Source organism: Meles meles, chromosome 2 (genome assembly GCF_922984935.1).
Source record: "Meles meles chromosome 2, mMelMel3.1 paternal haplotype, whole genome shotgun sequence".
Classification (NCBI taxonomy): domain Eukaryota; kingdom Metazoa; phylum Chordata; class Mammalia; order Carnivora; family Mustelidae; genus Meles; species Meles meles.
In genome coordinates, this window is record NC_060067.1 from 90,948,915 (window position 1) to 90,973,641 (window position 24,727).

The 24,727-nt window shown below is 38.7% G+C and overlaps 1 protein-coding gene across 2 annotated transcripts in view; it reads left to right on the forward strand.

The window, feature by feature from the left end:
- Nucleotides 1–24,727, forward strand: part of PRDM5 (PR/SET domain 5) — a 223,695-nt gene that overhangs the window by 10,555 nt on the left and 188,413 nt on the right. For both annotated transcript variants that reach the window (XM_045998068.1, XM_045998069.1), the window contains exon 2: nucleotides 11,942–12,025. In XM_045998068.1, the coding sequence (XP_045854024.1) occupies nucleotides 11,942–12,025 (84 nt within the window). The remainder of the gene's footprint in view (nucleotides 1–11,941; nucleotides 12,026–24,727) is intronic.

Here is a 24,727-nt window from a genome sequence, read left to right on the forward strand (position 1 = left end):
CTATAATTAACATACAATCTTTTATTAGTTTAAGGTATACAACAGATTGATTCAACCACTCTGTACATGACTTAGTACTCACCACAGGAAGTGTAATCATGTCAGTCACCATACATCATTATTACAGTATTATTGACTGTATTACCCATGCTGTATTTTTTATCTTCATGACTTATTTTATAACTGAAAGTTTGGGCATATTTAGTATTTTTATACTTCTGTTTTCTTACTCATATCTTCTTCATAAATAATGTTTTTTATTACTATATAATAATTTGTAATATTCTGTTTGCTGCATTCAGCAATTAACTTAATTCTTGTCTGAAAGCGACACTATTGCCTTTTTTTATATCTATCTACTCATTTAAATTCGCTTTTATCATTTTGTTTTATATTTTATAATCGTGTAGCTAGATTATATTTCATAATGTAGTATTACAGTCTCATAGTCTCATTTAATAAGAGAATTTAACTCCTTCATATTTAGGTTAATGGCTGCAATAGCTGATTTCATTCTTGTCATCTTTCTTTATGCTTATTACTTATTTTATATTGTGACTTATTTTATAATTTTCCTTATTTTGCTGTCTGTTCAAGTCACTGTTCATTCTTTTTTCCCCTCTAATTACTTAGTTCTACTCTTTTTCTTTAGTGATTTACTTACTCTTTCCTTCTTTCACAGTCAGATGGATGATTTTTTTGTCTGATAGGTAGAGCTTAGCTATTTTTTCCACAAAAACACACAATTTCTTCTATGAGATGTTCTGTTTCCCTCTCTCTTCCCTCTTTTTCCCTCCCCTGCTACCACACATGGTGTGCGACTTTTGGGATGGTTTTGCCTTCTTGCTGTTCTTCCCCAACAATCCTTAGGTTCCCATGAAGTGGTGTGTTACTTAATAGAGTATCTTTGAAAAGTATATCCCTGTTGTTTCAGGAGTTGTTAGTTAACCCTACATAGTCTAAATACTCTCTTAATTGTCATTCATTTGTATGCCTATGCCAGCTACTCTTTTTTTTTTTTTTTTTGCTATTTTCTTTCCTTTGTTCTGGTTCATTTGTTTAGTTGGAGACTTTTTGTGATTCTTTTTTTTTTTTTTTTAAAGATTTTATTTATTTATTTGTCAGAGAGAGAGAGAGAGCACGAGCGAGCATGGACAGACAGAGCAGCAGGCAGAGGCAGAGGGAGAAGCAGGCTCCCCGCCGAGCAAGGAGCTTGATGTGGGACTCGATCCCAGGATGCTGGGATCATGACCTGAGCTGAAGGCTGCCGCTTAACCAACTGAGCCACCCAGGCATCCTACTTTTTGTGATTCTTTCATCATGTGGCTAATATTCTCTCTGAATCTGTGTATATCATCAAGTAGCTCTTCCTCCACCTGACTGTAAAGGATTTCCTGACTGGGTGAGTGATTTTCAGGTTAGTCTATTTCTCTTTCAGCTCATTCTCTAAAAACATTTAGTTGGAAAATCATGGTTTTTGTTTGTTTTTTTCCCACTCTTTTTTTTTTCTTCCATTTTATTTATTTTTTCAGCGTAACAGTATTCATTCTTTTTGCACAACACCCAGTGCTCCATGCAAAACGTGCCCTCCCCATTACCCACCACCTGTTCCCCCAACCTCCCACCCCTGACCCTTCAAAACCCTCAGGTTGTTTTTCAGAGTCCATAGTCTCTTATGGTTCGCCTCCCCTTCCAAATTTTTTTTTTTTTTAATAAACATATAATGTATTTTTATCCCCAGGGGTACAGGTCTGTGAATCGCCAGGTTTACACACTTCACAGCACTCACGATAGCACGTTTTTTTCCCACTCTTAAAAGTATGTGTGTGTGTGTATGTGTTTGAGTACTTTACTTGAATCTCTTTAAATTCCCTTCTTCTCTTGAGGTATTCTTTTTTTTTTTTTAAGATTTTATTTATTTGACAGACAGAGATCACAAGTAGACAGAGGGGCGGGCAGAGAGAGAGGAGGAAGCAGGCTCCCTGCTGAGCAGAGAGCCCCATTCGGGGCTCCATCCCAGGACCCTGGGATCATGACCTGAGCTGAAGGCAGAGGCTTTAACCCACTGAGCACCCCAGGCACCCCTTGAGGTATTCCTTTTAATTAAAGTATTCTGTTTCCTGCAGAAATTCTATTTTACAGAGTTTGGTTCTCATTCTCCTTCCTGATCTTTCTCAGGCAGCTGGGCCTCTTTGTATAGGTAGTCTGCCTTGGTGGTTTTATTGAAGCCCAAGACCGGGTGTTAGGAAACCCTCTGTGGTGTCAGTCCTTCCTTATATGCAAAAGGGTCTGTATCGCCATGAACCTGCTCTGGCAGATAGGCTGTCAATTCCCTGTTCCTCAGCTGTCTGGTCTCCTTGTACTTTCCTGCACTGCAAGCCAGGAGTAGAGTGGGCTGTGGCCTCCTTCCCCATCTCTGACTTTCCAAAATTTTCTCTGCATTCTGTAGTTTCCAGTCCTCAGTGCTGGCTGTTTTCCAGTTTATTACTTAGTCCACTGGAGAAAATGCCTCACACATGTTCTTTGCCAGAACCTAAGGCTTCACTTCTGTTCGGTTGGCCAGACATGCTAGTAGCAGTTGTTTTGCTCAGGAGAAGCAAGTAGCTTAGGGTTGGGGTTAACAAGAAGGTGCTCTATGCAGGGCACCATATACCCAGGATCTCTTCTTCCTCACAATTCTCTGGCATTTCCCATTTCATTTTTATTTTATAAGGGGCTCGTTTCATAAAGAATGATTCTGTTATGTCTTGGGTACTAGTGCATTTCTTTTCCTTGACATTTTTTCTATCAGCTGAGAGTGATAGAGACAACTACAGTAATCTAAACCTTGGGGATTATGTTCTTCCTATAACAAGAGGTTGGCATGTAGGCATTTACTGCTACCACCAGTTCAGTGGCTTAAGATGTTGGGGTGGAACTGTTTGCATTCTCTTGGCCTCCAGGTGGCTGCTTTAGCTCCAGCTATCGTGCTTTTATTCCAGATGGGGAGAAAGAGGTAGTAACCATGGTCCTGGGGTATACTTGCCAGGTGACTTAGCTCTCCTGTTAAGAGCTTTTGTGGTGGTTCTTATAATGATTTCTGCTTGCATGTTGTTAGCTCTCTTCCCTATTTAAGTGGGAAGCTGGTAAATGTAGTTTTTCTACCTTATCCATTAGTACCTTCAACATTACATTAGTACCTTCAACAAGGTCAGCATTCCCGTACTAAGGAGTATGGATATAGTGAGGCGATTTGTCTCTGCCCCGACAGTCATAGTAGAGAAAAAAGATTGGATATTTTTCATACTGAACTTTTTAGAAACACACTTTGCTGAAGGCCTAATTGTACTGCGAGAGCAACACATGCATAGTAGTTTAACATTGAAATATAATTATGTTCCAAGTGGGACCCTAGACTTCTGTGAAAAATTACTGTTATTTCACATATGAATGATTCAACTGCAATTGATTCACTTTAATATAATTTATTTCATTTATATGTATATTTTTTTATTCGCTGAGCCAGTTCAAAGTAAATTACAGACATTACGATAATTTTTTCCCCTCAATATTTCTGTATGAGGACATTCTCCTAAATAGCCATATATCATTTTAACATCCAACAAAAATAACAGTAATTTCCTAATGTCTTCTAATTCCAGTGCATATTCAAATTACTCCAGTTGCCTCCAGAATGTTTTTATAGCTGTTTGGTTTTTGAACCAGGATCAAATCAGGGACCACCGATACATTTGGTTATGTCCATCAGATCTCTTTTCTTTTTTTTTTTTTTTTCCATTTTATTTATTTTTTCAGCGTAACAGTATTCATTGTTTTTGCACAACACCCAGTGCTCCATGCAAAACGTGCCCTCCCCATTACCCACCACCTGTTCCCCCAACCTCCCACCCCTGACCCTTCAAAACCCTCAGGTTGTTTTTCAGAGTCCATAGTCTCTTATGGTTCGCCTCCCCTTCCAAATCTTTTTTTTTTAATAAACATATAATGTATTTTTATCCCCAGGGGTATAGGTCTGTGAATCTCCAGGTTTACACACTTCACAGCACTCACGATAGCACATACCCTCCCCAATGTCCATAGCCCCCTCCCCCTCTCCCAATCCCACCTCCCCCCAGCAACCCCCAGTTTGTTTTGTGAGATTAAGAGTCATTTATGGTTTGTCTCCCTCCCAATCCCATCTTGTTTCATTTATTCTTCTCCTATCCCCCTAACCCCCCATGTTGCTTCTCCATGTCCTCATATCAGGGAGATCATATGATAGTTGTCTTTCTCCGATTGACTTATTTCACTGAGCATGATACACTCTAGTTCCATCCACATCGTTGCAAGTGGCAAGATTTCATTTCTTTTGATGGCTGCATAATATTCCATTGTGTATATATACCACATCTTCTTTATCCAGTCATCTGTTGATGGACATCTAGGTTCTTTCCATAGTTTGGCTATTGTAGACATTGCTGCTATAAACATTCGGGTACACGTGCCCCTTCAGATCACTATGTTTGTATCTTTAGGGTAAATACCCAGTAGTGCAATTGCTGGGTCATAGGGTAGTTCTATTTTCAACATTTTGAGGAACCTCCATGCTGTTTTCCAGAGTGGTTGCACCAGCTTGCATTCCCACCAACAGTGGAGGAGGGTTCCCCTTTCTCCGCATCCTCGCCAGCATCTGTCATTTCCTGACTTGTTAATTTTAGCCATTCTGACTGGTGTGAGGTGATATCTCATTGTGGTTTTGATTTGTATTTCCCTGATGCCGAGTGACGTGGAGCACTTTTTCATGTGTCTGTTGGCCATCTGGATGTCTTCTTTGCAGAAACGTCTGTTCATGATCGTGGTGAATAATCCTTTTAATGTACTGTTGAATCCTATTGGCTAGTATTTTGGTGAGAATTTTTGCGTCTGTGTTCATCAAGGATATTGGTCTGTAGTTCTCTTTTTTGGTGGGATCCTTGTCTGGTTTTGGGATCAAGGTGATGCTGGCCTCATAGAATGAGTTTGGAAGTTTTCCTTCCATTTCTATTTTTTGGAACAGTTTCAGGAGAATAGGAATGAGTTCTTCTTTAAATGTTTGGTAGAATTCCCCTGGGAAGCCGTCTGGCCCTGGGCTTTTGTTTGTTTGGAGATTTTTGATGACTGTTTCAATCTCCTTACTGGTTATGGGCCTGTTCAGGTTTTCTATTTCTTCCTGGTTCAGTTGTGGTAGTTTATATGTCTCTAGGAATGCATCCATTTCTTCCAGATTGTCCAATTTGTTGGCGTAGAGTTGCTCATAGTATGTTCTTATAATTGTCTGTATTTCTTTGGTGTTAGTTGTGATCTCTCCTCTTTCATTCATGATTTTATTTATTTGGGTCCTTTCTCTTTTCTTTTTGATGAGTCTGGCCAGGGGTTTATCAATCTTATTGATTCTTTCAAAGAACCAGCTCCTAGTTTCATTGATTTTTTCTATTGTTTTTTTTGTATCTATTTCATTGATTTCTGCTCTGATCTTTATGATTTCTCTTCTCCTGCTGGGTTTAGGGTTTCTTTCTTGTTCTTTCTCTAGCTCCTTTACGTATAGGGTTAGGTTGTGTACTTGAGACCTTTCTTGTTTCTTGAGAAAGGCTTGTACCGCTATATATTTTCCTCTCAGGACTGCCTTTGCTGTGTCCCATAGATTTTGAACTGTTGGGTTTTCATTATCATTTGTTTCCATGAATTTTTTCAGTTCTTCTTTAATTTCCTGGTTGACCCATTCATTCTTTAGAAGGATGCTGTTTAGTCTCCATGTATTTGGGTTCTTTCCAGCTTTCCTCTTGTGATTGAGTTCTAGCTTCAGAGCATTGTGGTCTGAAAATATGCAGGGAATGATCCCAATCTTTTGATACCGGTTGAGACATGATTTGTGACCCAGGATGTGATCTATTCTGGAGAAGGTTCCATGTGCACTAGAGAAGAATGTGTATTCTGTTGCTTTGGGATGAAATGTTCTGAATATATCTGTGATGTCCATCTGGTCCAGTGTGTCATTTAAGGCCTTTATTTCCTTGTTGATCTTTTGCTTGGATGATCTGTCCATTTCAGTGAGGGGAGTGTTAAAGTCCCCTACTATTATTGTATTATTACTGATGTGTTTCTTTGATTTTGTTATTAATTGGTTGATATAGTTGGCTGCTCCCACGTTAGGGGCATAGATATTTAAAATTGTTAGATCTTCTTGTTGGACAGACCCTTTGAGTAGGATATAGTGTCCTTCCTCATCTCTTATTATAGTCTTTGGCTTAAAATCTAATTGATCTGATATAAGGATTGCCACCCCAGCTTTCTTCTGATGCCCATTAGCATGGTAAATTGTTTTCCACCCCCTCACTTTAAATCTGGAGGTGTCTTCGCGTCTAAAATGAGTTTCTTGTAGGCAACATACTGATGGGTTTTGTTTTTTTTATCCATTCTGATACCCTGTGTCTTTTGATTGGGGCATTTAGCCCATTAACATTCAGGGTAACTATTGAGAGATATGAATTTAGTGCCATTATTAGCCTGTAAGGTGACTGTTACTGTATATTGTCTCTGTACCTTTCTGATCTACTACTTTTAGGCTCTCTCTTTGCTTAGAGGACCCCTTTCAATAATTCCTGTAGAGCTGGTTTGGTGTTTGCAAATTCTTTCAGTTTTTGTTTGTCCTGGAAGCTTTTTATCTCTCCTTCTATTTTCAATGATAGCCTAGCTGGATAGAGTATTCTTGGCTGCATGTTTTTCTCGTTTAGTGCTCTGAATATATCATGCCAGCTCTTCCTGGCCTGCCAGGTCTCTGTGGATAAGTCTGCTGCCAATCTAATATTTTTACCATTGTATGTTACAGACTTCTTTTCTCGGGCTGCTTTCAGGATTTTCTCTTTGTCACTAAGACTTGTACATTTTACTATTAGGTGGCGGGGTGTGGACCTATTCTTGTTGACTTTGAGGGGGGTTCTCTGCATCTCCTGGATTTTGATGCTTGTTCCCTTTGCCATATTCGGGAAATTCTCTCCGATAATTCTCTCCAATAGACCTTCTGCTCCCCTCTCTGTTTCTTCTTTTTCTGGAATTCCAATTATTCTAATGTTGTTTCGTCTTTTTTTTTTTTTTTTTTTTAAAGATTTTATTTATTTATTTGACAGAGAGAGATCACAAGTAGGCAGAGAGGCAGGCAGAGAGAGTGAGAGGGAAGCAGGCTCCCTGCCCAGCAGAGAGCCCGATGCGGGACTCGATCCCAGGACCCTGAGATCATGACCTGAGCCGAAGGCAGCGGCCTAAACCACTGAGCCACCCAGGCGCCCCTGTTGTTTCGTCTTATGGTGTCACTTATCTCTCGAATTCTCCCCTCATGGTCCAGTAGCTGTTTGTCCCTCTTTTGTTCGGCTTCTTTATTCTCTGTCATTTGGTCTTCTATATCACTAATTCTTTCTTCTGCCTCATTTATCCTAGCAGTGAGAGCCTCCATTTTTGATTGCACCTCATTAATAGCTTTTTTGATTTCAGCTTGATTAGATTTTAGTTCTTTAATTTCTCCAGAAAGGGCTTTAATATCTCCAGAGAGGGTTTCTCTAATATCTTCCATGCCTTTTTCGAGCCCGGCTAGAATGTTCAGAATCGTCATTCTGAACTCTTGATCTGACATATTAGCAAAGTCTGTGTTGATTAGGTCCCTAGCCTTCGGTACTGTCTCTTGTTCTTTTGTTTGTGGTGATTTTTTCCGCCTTGTCATTTTGTCCAGATAACAGGATATGAAGGAGCAAATAAAATACTAAAAGGGTGGCAAAGACCCCAGAAAAATGCGCTGTAACCAAATGAGAAGAGACCCCAAATTGTGGGGGGGGGGGAGAAAGGGGATAAAAAGAGGTTCAGAAAAAAAAAAGAAAAAAATTTAAAAAATAAAACAAAGAAAAAATATAAAAAAGAAAGAAAAAAAATATATATTTAGATAAACTAGTCAAAAAACGTTAAAAAAGAAAAGGTTAAAAGTTTTAAAAAATTTAGCAGAAGAAGAAAAAAGAAAAAAAATTGAAAAAAGAAAAAAGAAAAGAAAAAAAAAATTGAAGTAGCGGCAAGACTAAAGAATCATGGGGAGGAAGCCATGAGTTCCGTGCTTTGCTTTCTCCTCCTCTGGAATTGCGCTGCTTTCTTAGGAGTTGAACCTACTTTCCTTGATAGATGAACTTCGTCCTGGCTGGATATTTTGTTGATCTTCTGGGGGAGGGGCCTGTTGTAGTGACTCTCAAGTGTCTTTGCCCGAGGCGGGATTGCACCGCCCTTACCGGCGGCCGGACTAAGTAATCGACTCGGGTTCGCTTCTGGGAGCTTCTGTTCCCTGAACGCTTTCCGTAGAGTTCCGGAGGACGGGAATGAAAATGGCGGCCTCCTAGTCTCCGGCCCGGAGGAGCCGTGAGCCTGGGGCCCCAGTCCTCAGTGCGCCCCCAGAGGACAGCACCCAATCACTCCCGTATCCCCAGCCTCTAGCCACGCTCCGAGCTCACCCAGCCCGCGACCAGTTAAAGGTAACCCAGAGCTGAGAGGACAGCCGGCTTCTCCGTTCTAATACCTGCGAGCTCTGCGACACTCTGACACCCCCGATCCTTCTGTGACCCTGCGGGACCTGCGGCCACGCTGACCCCGCGTTGGCTTCAGCCTGGGTTAGCCTCTGGAGCAATGTCCCTCAGTGGAACAGACTTTTAAAAGTCCTGATTTTGTGCTCCGTTCCTCCGCCGCTTGCCGGGAGCCGGCCCCTCCCCCCGCGGTCTATCTTCCCGTCGTTTTAGATTCACTTCTCCGCCAGTCCTACCTTTCAGAAAGTGGTTGATTTTCTGTTTCTAGAGTTGCTGTTCTTCTTCTCTTCGATCTCCCGTTGGATTTGTAGGTGTTTGCAATGTTTAGATAAGCTATCGAGCTGATCTCCTGTTACCTGATGTAGTCTCAGGCTGCTACTTCTCCGCCATCTTGACTCCTGGTATTTTTGAAAAAGTGAAGTGAAAGTGCATAACATACTGGAAGAGTAAGGATAGTATTATTTCAAGAAATTTATATTTTAGTTTTATGTGTGTGTTTCAGTGTGTTCATGTGACTATGCCAAGTTGCGATACAAAATATATTTCTTACTGTGGGTTGAAGAAAAAAGTTGAAAGCCATTTTATTCTAGTTTGGTATTTGAGTTTAGGACAGAGTGCTTGTTCACTATGAATAGTGAGGCTTTAAAATCAGAGTCCTGATTCTTATTTTGAATTTTCAGATCTGTAATTCTTTTAATAATGTTGCTAGACACGCAACCAAGCAGTCTTTTTAACCGATTCCGGTGCACTTATTTGGGTTCCTATCCCTCCTCTTCAGTCTTTTGAACACCGCTGAATTGATTTTTTTCCCCCTCCCAATTCATGCTGCAGGGAGAAACTGACTGGCATGGGTAGATCAGTTGCATTAGAAAGTGTGTACTTAGATTATTATCTTCTGTAATGATTGATAAACACTAAGTATGTGGTTAGGTGGAGTGAAAAGGTGAACTACCTGCATTAATACCAAATCCTCAAATTTATAACCAAAAACACACCTTATTTTTTGGTCTGTCTTCCACATTGGCTTTAACAGCAGTCTGTCAGTTTCTTCATTCAGTACAAGAGTCCACGTATCGAGTGATTACTATGAGCAAGGCAAGGATGGCCCACGTAGTTGTTAAAGGTTGTAGTTAATGGAAAGTGAGAAGAGAGGGGTGAGCTGCCTGAGCACTGGGTCATCCAATTATTGTGAGGGTTTTGAGTGGTGGTGTGGTGAAGCAGACAGTGCCTGAGCAGAATAAACCAGTGGTTCCTAAGCTTTTCTCTGATCTTTGCTGGGTGGTTGACCTTATCAAGCAGGTTATTTAAACTGTTTGATTCTCCGTGTCCTTCACTGTTAAATGGGGAAATTCCCACATAGGGTTATTTGGAGTGTGACCCATAGTAGTTCACATATTATGTATTAATTATATTAAATGTATTAATTCCCTTGCCTTATTCTTTCTTTTCTTTTTTTTTTTTTAAAGATTTTATTGATTGATTGAGAGAGCACTTGAGCACATGCAAGTGTGCCTCTGTGTGAGGTGGGGTGCAAACGTCAGGGGGTAGAGAGAGGGGGAAAGAATCTCAAGCTGACTCCACTGGGAGTGCAGAGCCTGACACAGGGCTCTATCTCACGACCCGGAGAACGTGACCCGAGCCTAAATGGGGAGTCAGATGCTTAATAGACTGAACCACATAGGCACCTCATTTCTTCAGTTACTTATACAGCTTTTCTTAACTGCCATTAAGTACTGATAAGTTCCCATGTTGAGGTGAAAAATGACTACTTTTAAAAGGAAAGCATCTTTGGGGCCATGGTAGTTGCCTGAGAAGTGATGCCTAGTGCTTAGTCTTAGCATGAAGTGGCTGGTGAGGCAGGAAGAATGGAAGAAGCAGAGCTGGCTTCCAGCCTCTGAAATTTGCTTGCTAAACTTTGTATCAATAACTCCATGTAACTATAAATAGCAGTCTTCCTGTTTCTTTGATGTGCTTGTGCCTGGGTTATTTAGGATTATAATCTTGATTTGAGGAATCTTTGTAGCTATTTTTTGTCCCTAAATTAACATTAAAGAATGCGTCTTCTGGGTGCTGCCATTTTGGTAGCTTCTCAGGACCTCTTATCTTTATTTGTAGAATGAAGGGTTGGGTTAGTTAGCTGTAATTCCTTTAAGCTTCCTTTAAGTTACTATTTCCAGGAGTTGGGTTTTCTGTTGTTCATTAAGTAATTTATATTCCTGAAAGCATTGCTTTGGTTGGTGGTTGCTTTCCCCTCCAACAGTGTTTATCAAGTTCCCCTGGAGATTTTTTTTTTTAAGATTATTTATTTATTTGACAGATAGAGATCACAAGTAGGTAGAGAGGCAGGCAGAGAGAGAGACAGAGAGAGGAGGAAGCAGGCTCCCCGCTCAGCAGAGAGCCCGATGTGGGGCTCAATCCCCGGACCCTGGGATCATAACCTGAGCCAAAGGCAGAGGCTTAACCCACTGAGCCACCCAGGTGCCCCACCCCTGGAGATTTTGTTGGCGTTTTCTTCGTCTTAGGAAGGGAAGGGTTCCACTGAAGACTAGCACAGGCAGGTTTGGAGGACTCTCACGAAGGCACACATGGCTCTGTGTTCTCTGCACACATTTTGCAGAAGGTGAGGCTGGACAAACCCAGCCCCACTCCGTGGTTCCCCAAACTCTGTTTTGGTTGCCTTAGTTGAGAACACAATGTCTCTTGCCCTGGAACCCGCCTCACAAGCAACTGCAGGAGCCGGCCCCTGGTGCTTCTCACCTGGGAAACTATCAAAATGCAGCTCCCCATGCCCCACTCTGAGCGAGTCTGATTCTAATAAGCCCAGGATTCTGAATTTGAAATAAGTGTCCATGTTGATTCTCATGCCAGGTGGGCTCTAAAGCCTGCCTTTTGAGAACCTCTGTTTTCCAGTGTGCTGTCTTGGCTGCTGGAAAGATTGCCAGGGGAATTTAAACTTTATTTATGAACAATCTTCCTCTGAGAATGGCAAACCTACTTCTTTCTTGTTCATAATTGGGATGAATTTGTGATTTTTATGGAAACCAGGTGATTTTCTGCCTGGTGGGCTTGTCTCTCAAGTCAGGCAAAACTCAATGCTTGTCATTTTAAGACCACTTGCCAGAGGCCTTGTCAGAATTTGAATGTTATACAATTTAACCCTTTTATGTTGGCACCTGTATTGTGGATTCAGGCTCTTAAGCTAAAAACAGATTAAGTTGGATTTTAATATGTAAATATTTTGTGTTGTATAAATTAGGTTGTACTTTAAATGTGTCTCATTCATTGGGCATGCAGATTTGGAGGAAAAAAATAAGTTTATTTTAGTAACTTGATTATTGCACTAATCCCTTTTCAATGTAATCATCACTACTCAGGGTGAGAAGTTTGGACCCTTCGCTGGAGAGAAGAGAATGCCTGAAGACTTGGATGAAAATATGGATTACAGGTTGATGTGGGAGGTAAGGATGACCTTGTTATTTTAAATATTAATGTTTTTCTTTATACTATTCAATGCATTTACAAGGCTAAGTTAATAGATATTGATTCCAGTCGACTATTTAAACGCTGGAATGTTTCATTTTTAAGGGACACGAATAACTTTAAAGTTTAGCATTGAAAAAATACTGTTGAAATATCTTACTAGACAATTCTTCTAGAACTCTGAAGTTTACAGTTCATCATTGAAAAAGGAGTTTTCCATGCATAAGGATGTTTGGATTATAAAATAAGCATGTTCTTGGACTGGATTAAGAATTCAATTTCTGTAAATGAAATGATACCTTTCCTTTAACTTTTATTTCCCAATTGTAGTTCAGATTTCTTAGAAACAGTTTTGAGCCCTGTGTTGCAGTGAAAACACCACTTTAAACCTGTATTTCAAGAACTGTGATTTTGTGGACAGTCTTTTGCAATCTGAAATTTCCCTAATGCAGGGATCTGTATATGTAAATGTACATCTGTATGAGAATTTTCGTCTTAGTTTATGCCAAATATGTTTGTTGCTGTTCTTTTCTAGTCATTAGAAAAAGAAGGGCTTGAGGGATAGAAATAGAGAAGTAAAGGTATAGAGATTGTTAAAGCAAACACTTGGAAAAAACTCATTTCCAAGAATTGTATTTGGTGGGTTCCATGAGTAGGGTGGGGCTGAGAAGTAGGATCAGTAAATCAGAAAGGTATAGAATCAAGACATAGAGACTTACACATAAAAAGTGAAATACGTCAAGCAGAGAGTCAATTATATGGTTTCACTTACTTGTGGAGCATAAGGAATAACATGGAGAGGACTTTGGGAGATGGAGAGGAGAAGTGAGTTAGGGGAAATCGGAGGGGGAGACAAACCATGAGAGACTGTGGACTCTGAGAGAGGAACTGAGGGTTTTGGAGGGGAGGGGGGAGAATGGGTGAGCCTGTGGTGGGTATTAAGGAGGGAACGTGTTGCATGGTTCACTGGGTGTGGTGCATAAACAAAGAATTTTGAAACACACACACACAAAAATAAAATTAAATTAAAAAAAGTCTCTGAATGTGTATTTATCAGTTTGAGTCTGCAGAGCAACAGAACCAGTAGGTTGGAGATGTATATAGTTATAGATATAGATATAGACATAGATACATATATTTTTTTTCAAAGAATTGGCTCACATGATTTTTGGGGTAGCAAGTTGGAATCTATACGGCAGGCTTTCAGGCTGGAAACTCAGATAGGAGTTGACTTTGCAATCTTGAGGCAGAACATCTCTGGCAGGCCTCAGCTGACAATTAAGGCCTTTGACTGATTGGATGAGGGCCCGCCATATGCAGCATTGGTGGTAATCTCCTTTACTTACAGTCAACTGATTGTAGGTCTTAACCACATCTGCAGAATACCTTCACAGCTACAACTAGGGTAATAGTTGATAAATAACTGGTTACTATAGCCTAGCCAGTTTGACACAGAAAGCCATCGTAGTGTATTACCTTCAAACAAAATACATTTTTAATCATCATCCATATTGCTGAAACTGCTGGTGGTGGGGAACGGTGCTTGAAGAAGAGATTCTTGAAAGATTTCTACAGTGCGGGTGATGGAAAATGGAAATTCATACTGTAGTCCTCACTAGAAGTGGAAAATGTTTTTGATTTGCCTAATTTAACATGCTGTTTTAGTTGTTTATTTTATAAATGTAAACATATTTTTGGCATCTTTCACTATTTTTCTATAAGGTCTTAATTTTCTCAGTAGTTAATTTTTTTTTTATTGTGAAGGTTTCCAGAAATCAAACATCTATGTAACAAAAAGATTGCCTAAATAAGTCATAAACATACAAATAGCAGTTATTTAAGAGGTTGTTAATGGCTTTTGATGTTTGTTCTGAAAATTTTAGTGTGATGAGTTCATGTTTTGCACAACCGGTTATGAATTGTGAAGCAGATGATTGTAATTTTTATTTTGAAAGAAATCTTTGCCTATAGGAAATGCAGGCAGGCTGTTTGTGAACTGGTCCGTGGCTGACAGTGCAGCAGCGGATCACCTAGTTTATATGACCTCTTCTCCTAGGCCTTTAATGATTTTACTTTAGTACTTGTTTTCACACACCCCTACCCCATCCTCTCACTCTGCTGCCCAAAGAACTATTGATTTTATACATTGTAGGTTCAGGTAATGTTATATTCACTTAGTGATTGCTCTTCTCTATTTTATTTTACTTGCTATTTAATATCTAGATTTTGAATAAGTAATATTTGTGCATTTTTTGCGACTCAGAAGAGTATTGATAAGAGTCTCCCCTGGTGAGCCTGTTCTTTTCACCTAAGACCTTTGATCCTTTTAACCGCTTAGTTCACATGGCCTTCTACTCCTTCCTCTAGTCCTTTCTCTTCCTAGTCTGGTTTTCAGTTTGGATAGTCAGCCAGTCTTTGCTCTGCTTCTGGCTGGGGAAGAGGGGGAGCAGGTAGGTCTGGGGGCAGAACAAGGGAAAACCTCTCTCAGTGGTTTGCCTTTTGGGGGGAACATTTAAAAAATAATTAACATCTTTCGAATTCCCAGCCTTAATATTATTACTTTTAAGTTAACTGAATGAACTGCTTCTCAGCCTTGAGTTTTACGAGTGAAGTCCATTGTTGTTATTTGGCTTTGGAGGTGCCAGACTCAGAAGGAGCAGAGAGAAAGGGGAATAACTGGTCCTTCTTCAGTCTTCCCCTCATGGAGCCATTTGAGTCCTCTCAGAGGGAGGTAGTGAGCTTACCCTCTCCGGTGGGTGCTTTGGGACTGGTTATTTAAGTCATTTCTAATTTGGCAGATAGCTATAAAGTGACCCATCTGGTGTTCTCAGACAGGTTGTCCTTCTCTAGCCAGTAGTTAACCTTATCTAGTGTGGTTATGGGACATGAACCAGATCCTTAGGACCAGTCTAGAAAATTGTGTCATGTGAGAGAGCATGTGGCATAGCGCTTCCTTAGTCTCTCTTTACACTTGGCTTATGGCCAGCAGTTCTGGTGGGGAAGGCCAGGAACCCTTAGGTGGCCATTTCATGCCTAAGAACTTGGAAGGCCCAGTTAGGAATGAGCCTACGTGTGTGTGCGAGCCCCTGTGGGTTCTGGACAGGATATAAAGGGATCAAATGGGATCAGCTGATACTGTCTGCTACAGCCTCCTTCTCTTCCTCCAAAAGTACAGGTTCGAAATTTATTGATGCCCACTGCTTCAGAGAATTCACCAGCACCTCAGCCTCGTTCTGTGTTGGCCATTTGGCCACCAGAATTTGAAATTCCGGTCTGAAGAGACTCCGACTCATCTGTCCTTAAGGCTTGTTGGTAACCTCAGATTTTTGCTTTTCATTTAGAATTAAGCGCATTGGTAGAAGATCTTTCTTTCTTGGGCCTGTGGGCAATCACAGAGCGTGAGGTTGGAAACCAGTGCCTGATAGTAAATACTTCCTTCCCATGGATAATATAGTGGCATGAGCCCAGGTGTGTGTATTGCATTCTATTCTGTAGAACAGTCTTTTGGTCTGCTTCTTTCCAGGTCATTTGGAGCTTGAGGTATATTTGCTTCTAGTCTGTACCTGCTCACACTTGCTCTAAGACCAAAATCCATTTCTGTACTGTGGCTAAAACTCAGTCATCCTTTGTTTTGTAAATCTCTAAGAGCTTTTTTTTCTATAATACCTTCTTCAGTATTTCAAGGCATAGTGCAAATACCTCCTCTTTAGGTTCTGAGTTTTTATGCTTCCTGTACATACATACCTTTAAATTTTGGTACCTGTAGAACACAATACAGATTGTACTTTTTCCTCACCTGCCTATCATTCAGGTATTCCAAAGTGGCTGCTGGTGAATCCAGTGTCTGCCTGAATCCTCCACAAACACCTGTGTTCTGTTTTCAGTGGGTCTTCCTTTCCTTTTCCAAGGCATCCCTTTGCATCGCCTGTAGGAAGTTTTTGTCTAGAAACTGGTCTGGTAAGTTCTCAAAACTTGATGTCCTCCTGACATTTCCAGTGGAGTCATTCATTCCTAAACTTTGCATCTATTGTGAGATCACAAAGGACTCAATCCCATCTCCCTTCTCCCACTCATGCTGGGTGCATGTTCCTCTCAGTCTTTGAACAGTTCAGTAGGTGTCGTCGGGTACTCAGTGGTGTGATCTGGCGCAGGTTGAGCCAGAATACGTACTACAGTTTGGTAATACTGATGGGTAGTAATACAGAGGATGGGCCTCTGGACAAAACGTTCTTGCTGTTAGCTAGTTAAGAACTCACATGCAGAATCCCAGAGAACCAGGTAAAACCTGTAGAGTCCAGTGAAATATCTAAATTCTGGGTGATGTTTTTATAAGAAAATATAAAATCTCTCTGACTTAGATACGGGTTGATTTCTTGCTATTAAGCCTTAGAAGAAAAGTGTCTACAATTTGGTAGAAAAGTAATCTCTATGTGTTAAGGAGACAAGCAACACAAGACTTAAACTTTGCTTTTTGAAAAGTCTGTGCTCCTACTCTTAAGGAGCTTGTGGTTTTATAAGGATTCCAGAAGTAACACATTGTAGGGTGCATAAAGTATGAGAGGAATCAGCTTTACCTGTATGATTGTGACTTAGTGGCATTTAAAAAATTTTACATTTGTTTACTTTTCTAAATCTATTGCCTTGAGGATTGATGAGGAAAACTACATTTTTTACATCTGAGGCTAGGGGAATTACCAAGGCTATTAGTCATTACATTCTTCTTGGTAGCTGTATATTACAAAATGCAAAATATCAAATAATCGTAGTTTTATTTATTTTGTCAGCAGAAAATATTTTGTACCTCTGGGTAAATAACATGCTTTCAAAAATACAGATAGGGAAATATGATTACAAGATTTGTAAGTGTTTATAAGAATTGTTAATGTTCTACAGTTAGAGTTAATTATTATTTCAAAATAAATGTATATACCAGGTGAACTGGGCCCCTTCTGTGATTGCTCTTTAAATATGGTTTGTTTTGGGGAACTTCTTTCCCAACCCCCAGACCTTACACACTGGTAATGTGTCCTAATTAATAACCCTTCTGTCTCTCTTTGGTTTTAGCCAAGGAAGAATAGATAGGAGCCAGTCGAAGATTAAAATATCTACCTCATTACTGAGCATTGAGTAACTTCTAAGTTCATGGCTCCAGAAGACCTGGATTGGAGAATATGACTGGAACCGATGGTCAGAGTGGGGACTTTATACTCTGCTTCTTAAATCCTGGTTTTTGCAGGCAAGAGGGGCCTGCGGAATAGATTCTGAATATATTTGCCCTTCAACTGTGATGAGAAGTGTGGCCTGACTCCCAGGCTCTGTTTGTAGCAGAGTCAGAATGTGGGATACCAGAAAGCCTGGTTAGAGACAGACAGGTCTGTAGCCTGCTGTAGAAGGCACATCCTGAGACCGAGAGTAGGTCTCCTTCTACAGCAGGGAGTCAGGATAGAGAGGAATGACCATCAGGGTCTCAACAGTCAAATGAAGGCAAGGAACAATGAAGGAGAGAAACCTGAGGAAATATAGCTCTAATTCCTCTCTCTTATAGAGGAGAAAGTAAGGAAACATGAAGAGAGGGGAGTAAGAGTTTTTAACTAAGAATATGTAAATGTAGAATTAGTTTTTTTCTTCTCTCATACTGAAAAACAATAAGGACATTTGGAATATTACAGAGAAGAAAAATAAGCATTGTCTTTTTTTTTTTTTTTTTTAAAGATTTTATCTGTTTATTTGACAGACCACAAGTAGGCAGAGAGGCAGGCAGAGAGAGAGATGGGGAAGCAGGCTCCCCGCTGAGCAGAGAGCCTGACTCAGGGCTTGATCCAGGACCCTGGGATCATGACCTGAGCTGAAGACAGAGACCTTAACCCACTGAGCCACCCAGGCTCCCTGGCATTGTCTTTAGATGACAAAAGTAGTCATGATAAGTGAAGCATGATAGGATGAGAAAGAATACCAGGGTCAGTCAATATTCAGCCTGATTTTACCCTGAGGATTCAGTAAAGCCCTTGTTCTCTTGGGACTTACGTTTTAGTAGGGAAAGTTAGACATAAAACATCCTTAATATGTAATACGATAGAAGTAGTGATGTGATATAAAGAAAATAAATGATATGAAGAAATGAAATGATATAAAGAAAATAAAATAGGGCAAGAAAATGATGTCAGATAGGAACTTGAACACATCAATATTACTGCTGAGATCTGTGAAGACAGATTCAATTCAAAAATGATTTGCATAACATCAGAGCTGTTGTAGCAAGGAATACCAGAATGTCTAAGGTTCTAGAGGGAAAATGTGGAGAGGTAAAATGACAACCTGCAGCCTCTTTTCACTTGGGAAATTGGATTCTGGATTATAAACAAGAGTCTGAAAATCTGATTTCAGCCATGTAGAGCTGAGTTGTTTGAGCATAGACGAACAGGTAGAGATTGGGGCTCTAAAAGAACTAAAAACATTGCTGATTCCCCTTCAAGACATTTACAGAATTATGAAACTGCACAGCAGAATGCTAAAATTCAGCCACACACTTTCAAAAAACGGAGTGTATTGGTGCCTTGGTGGTTTAGCGGTAGAATTCTCGCCCGCCAAGAAGCAGAGAGTCCTGCAGTCTCATGTTGCTGAGGAGGGGCTCTCTGCACAGCGCTTTCAGTTGGAAGCACTGCAGTTCTGTGCTGTAGGAATGTCCTTGACTGAGAGTGGCTAAAGCCTGCCACACCTGCAACCCAGTCTCTAGTCAGCTCACTCCCTAATTAGTTTGTGATGAATGCTTTCTACTCTGCCTGGCAGAAGTCAGAGTAGACCTACTCTGGAGAAACATAGTACCTGGATTCTCCAAAGTTTCGTAATATACAGCATCCAGCACTTAATTAAAAATGACTCAATGCTAAGAGGGGTGCCTGGGTGGCTCAGTCGATTGAGTATCTTTTCAGCTCAGGTCATGATCCGAGGTCATGAGATTGAGCCCTGCGTTCAGCTCCATGCTCAGCACGGAGCCGGCTTGAGATTCTCTCCCCCCCCCTTTGCCTCTTGCCCTGCTCTCTCTTTCTCTGTCTAAAATAAATAAATCTTTTAAATAAAATGACTTGATACTAAGAGATAGGATCATCTGATTAAATCTGAAAAAAAAGCTGGACAATGGAAACTGACTTAAATAACATATTTCAGATATTGTATTCAGATATTGATTAGGATTAGCAGATGAGGCCTTCAGAATGATCATGATTGATATGTTCTAGCAAATGAAGGAAAGATGAAATGGATGAAATAACGAGATGGGCAATTTTGCCAAAAAAATTGAGGTGTATAAATGTCAAGTGGACATTCTAAGAGAGAACAAATATAATAACTGAAGTTGAGAACTCAGTACTTGAATTAGATATTAGATATGACAGAGCAAAAGATAGGTTTAATGAGGGAAAAAAAGTCAATAGAAAATAATGAAAATGAAGCATAGGGACTAAAAATAAATACATGAGACAGTGAACATATCTAATATATCTTTAATGTTAGACTTTTTAGCATTTGAAGGGCAATAGGGAGAAAATGGGACAGAAGCAAATTTGATGAGATAACGGCTGAGAATTTTCCAGAGCTTTTTAAAAACTTTATCTGAAGAAGCTCTGTTAGCCTCAAGCAGCATCAGTGAAAAAAAGCAAAAACAAAAACAAAAAAAACAGTCTACCTAGATGTATCTTAGTAAAACTGTTGAAAACTAAGGCAATCTTAAAGGCAGCCAGGGGGGAAAAAAAAAAAAAAGAGAGAGAGAGAGAGAGAGAGAACCTTACCTTTGAAACACCAATAAATAAACCAAAAGATGGTTTTTAACAGAAAAGATAAAATGGTGATAAATATGATCAACAACTGAATAATATCTTTAGGGTGATAGAAAATTGTTGCCAATCTAGAATTATATATCCAGCAAAAATATTAAAAAGTGAAGGCATAGTTCTTTGAGCATCTTCAAATATAAACATCTCCCTGTATGACTGGTGTTTTGGATTTATCTCACAGCATTAGTCCTAACCTTAAGTCTTTACCTTCTCTTCAAATGAGCGACCCAAGACCACTTCCAGGTCTTGGCCAGGGGAAAAATTTGCCACTCTAGACTCACTGAAGGGAGGGAAAAAACAATAGGAAGCATGTATATACACAGATGTGTAAATTGAAATAGACTTTACAAACAAGCCAGTGAAAAAACTTTCAAAGTAAAACAAAAGTGTAACGAACTTTGCAGGCAGTTAACAAGAGGCCATAATTGATTTCCCAAATCCCAAATTTTGGGGTAATGTTTGTCAACTGTGTGAAAATGACTGTCTTGCTCAGGGATAAGAAGGAAGAGATACTGAACTATTTTCTCAAAACTGAAGTGACAGAATTTGAAGATTTTGAATCATAAATTTTTTTTTTTAATTTTGCTAAAAATCTTTACTTTAAAATACATTCATCTGAGTAAGAGTGGGGACCCATTTTCAGTGTTGACTGAGATCAAATGGGAATCTAGGAAGTACTTGATGAAATGTTCATGTCAGATACAAAATAAAGTTTTCTTGAAGAGGTACCATGAAAAATCTCCAACTTTCTTCACCTTGTTCACCAGTGATTTGGATGCAGGAGCAGGTGAATTAGGAGACTTCATAAAAAGTGCTATTTGGTCAGATCTATTAAAGGACAATTTAGCTTCTTATATGGATGATAGAGAAAGGGAAGGAGAAGAAGCTGATTTTCATAATAATAAATAAAACTTGTAACATATTGATGATGAAGAGGATGAGGATAAAGGGAGAAGGAGGTGAACATGATGATGATGTGGAAGAACGAGAAAGACTGCATAGGAAGACCGAAAGTAGGTTAACAGAATACTAATAGATTCTAGCCTTCCCTTTATTTCTCAAAATTTTATATTTTCTGGGAGCAAGTTACCATCTTCTATATTTTTTGCTTTTGTGTTCAGTTGCTTTGTTTTAATGAGTTTTTTTTTTTAATGTTTTTCTTCTCTTTATGATATGACTCTCTACTTATGGGAGACTATCTTGAGCAAAATATAATGGGAAAAAGTGTCTATCCATTTCTGATCCAAGTGACTTGTTATCCCTTTTTGTCTCAAAAATGTGAATGCACTGGTGTGGAAATAACATATCATCATGCGCTATGGGAAAGAAGAAAATTTTCTCTGTTTGCTCTCCTGAAATCTAGAGAGTGTTCATCCTTGTGCTTAAAAATCCTTGACTTCTTCTTTCTCCAAAGGGCTAGGAGCGTATACTATGTCTCTATATAAATATGGACCTTAAGCATTATCACCCTATATCCTATACCACCATTATCACTTTGCTAAGTAAAAAAAAAAAAATCCAATGAAATGGAATTATATTAAACAGGGAAAGGCTAAGTTTGAGATGTTTGGGTATTTAGTGTTAAAAAAAGGGGAGAGAGGATGGGCAGCTGCAAATTTGAAAAGATAATGGCATTAAGTGGGTATTTAAACAACGTGACTTGTCTTTGGGCATACCTAATTAAATTTATCATGGTACCTTTAAAATGAAATTTTTTTCTAATGATGACTTGAGTTCTGCCACTTGATGAAGAATCATCCAAATTGTGTAAGATTTTTTAGAATTGACATTTTCTCTTGTAAATTTGTTCCTGTTTATTTTAAAATTGTGTTTTTCTTTCATGGAAAAGGAAAGAAAATAGCTCTAAATCTTGAAAGTGTGTATAGATTTCTTTGTTAGAGTAAAACTAATGTATATATAAAGGGTTTGAGGCTTTTTCCTTAGTAAATTTAAGACCCTCCAAATTTGATTTGCTTAATAAGTAGTTTTGATTTCCAAATTTGATTTTCTTAATAAGTAGTTTTTGTCAAAAAATTAAAGACAAATAAAGATGTATTCAGATAGGCAAAACCCAACTTAAGTCACACCAAAGAAATCCTAGAAAATGAATTCTGATGGAAGCATGGAAATGCAGAATAGAGTAAATAGCAACAGAGGGTAAATATTTGGATGAATAAATATAAATGTTGGTGGTACTAAACAATTGTAATATTTTATGGATTTAAAAATATGTACAGTTTATATAGTGATAAGAAAGTTTATATAGTGAAAAGAAAGTTTATATAGTGATAAGAAAAAAATTGAAAGGCAAGGGGAAACAGGGAATTTAAGAGTTACAAAGTTCTGGCATCATCAAGTAGATTTAACTAAATTTTCTAAATAATAGTAAAATAGTAAAAGATTATTTAACTAACAAGTAAATTAAAGGAAAAAATTGGATAATAGAATTTTCTTAATGCAGAAATCAGGCAAGAAGTGAGGAAAAAGAAACGATTGGGTCATATAGAAGGTAAATACTAATATGGTAGCTATCAGTCCAACTAGATCAATAATTATGTTAAATTTAAATGGACTAAATATTTCAATTAAAAGACCATTATTAATGGATTGAATGCAAAAACCAACGTGATATTCCTTGATGGACAATTTTAAAATATAAAGACACAGAAAGCCTGGAAATAAAAACATGAAAAAAGATATATCATGCAAATGAAAAGAAATCAGATATAACTTCACTAGTATTTGACAAGTAGACTTTAAGGAAGTGAACATTACTAGAAATGAAGAGGGTCAGTATACAAAAGATACATATATATAATCAAATGGGAAAGCAAAAACTGAAAGAACTAGCAAAAGACATAGACAAATACAATCCTAATGGGAGACTTAAACATATCTGACTCAACTGCTGAGAGAATAAGCAAGAAGATAAAACTGGGAAGGACAGAGAAGTAATCTGGTCAATGTAATTAATAGACATGCCCTAACTGACATATGTAGAATACTATCCTATGACAGTTGATCAAATGCACATGGAATGTTTACCACAGTTAACCATATACATAAAGCATAAGTCAGTAGATTTCAAAAGATGCAATCCCATTAAAAATCCCAACAAGTTTTGTTTATTTGGTTGGTTGTTTTGGTGGAAACTGATTATAAAATTGATGTGAAAATCTGAAGGGATATGAATTACCAAAGCAGCCTTGAAGTGAAAGATCAAAACTGGAGGACTTACACTATCAGATATCAAGACTAATATAAAGGCATTCTAATTTAAAACTGTAGTATTGGCACAAGGATAAGACAAGTAGACACTGTTTTTCACGAAGATGTTATCAATACGTTAGGGAAAGGATGGAATTTTCAATAACAGTGTGGGGTCAGAATGATATCCTTATGGAAAAAGAGTTATCCCCTAACTCATGTTTTATATGAAAAATCAATTTAATGTGATTATAAATGCAAACCTGTAAGGTAAAAACAATCAATCTTTGGAAGAAAACGTGGGAGAATGCCTTTATGATCTTAGCGTAGGTGGAGGTTTCTTAAATTAACAATAAACACTGTAAAGGGGAAAATGACACATTGGATAGCAGTGAAATTAAGAATTGTTCATCAGAACATACAATAAAGAGAATGAAAAAGCAAATCACAAAGGGGGAGAAATTTATAATGCATATGCCTGAAAAAGGATTTGTATCCTGAATATATTAAGAACTACAATTTGATTTAAAAAAAATTAAAAATGGGCAAACACTTGAACAGGTACTTCATACAATAAGTTATCCAAATGGCCAATAAACATGAAGTGATGGTCAGTTTCATTAGCCATCTAGGAAATGCAATCTAAAAGCATAGTGAGATGCCATGATATATTCACCAGAATGATTAAAATTAAAAAGACCATGTCAAATATTTGCAAGGATCTGAAACTTATTTACACTGATTATGGTTGATTTATTTATTTATTTTAAAGATTTTATTTATTTATTTGACAGAGATCACAAGTAGGCAGAGAGGCAGGCAGAGAGAGAGGGGGAAGCAGGCTCCCTGCTGAGCAGAGAGCCTGATGTGGGACTCGATCCCAGGACCCTGAGATCATGACCTGAGCTGAAGGCAGAGGCCTTAACCCACTGAGCCACCCAGGCACCCCAAGATTCTGGGTTTTTTCAATCAATACAATCAGTTTGGAAAACCATTTAGTGGTATTACTAGAGCTGAATATGATACAATGTGGCAGTTCCATTAAGTGTATTCCCAGTAGAAATATGTTCATGTGTTTATTAGAAGCCATACAGGAATTTTCCTGGCAGCATGATGAGAGATTGTCCCAAACTGGAAATAACCCAAATGTCCACCTGTCAGTAAATGGTCAAATGCAGTGTATTGTAAAGGTTTGTATTACAACTGTGCTTAAACAACATGGGTGAATCTCAAAAACATAACATTGCATGGAAGAAGCTGGAGACAAAGAGTCTACATGATTTTGTTTATATAAATTTCAAAAAAAGGTAAGGCTAATTTATAAAATTATAAATCGAGATTGCTGTTACCGCATTGTGAGGATAGTGACTTCAGAGCAGGACCTGGAAGGTCTTCTGGGTGCTGTTTCTTGATCTGTCTGCTAGTTACGTTGGTGTGTTTACTTTGAGAGATTCGTTTACCTATACACTTAATGTTTCTGCATTTTTTGGTAATTATGTTACATTTCAACAAAAAGTTTACTTTAAAAAATAGAATAGAACAGTGAGCTAAAATGCCCAGCACATGAATTTCTACTTTCTCACTCTAGCAGGGCTGACAAGTTGTGAGGAGACCTAAACATTGAGAGCACAGCTGTATGAAGAA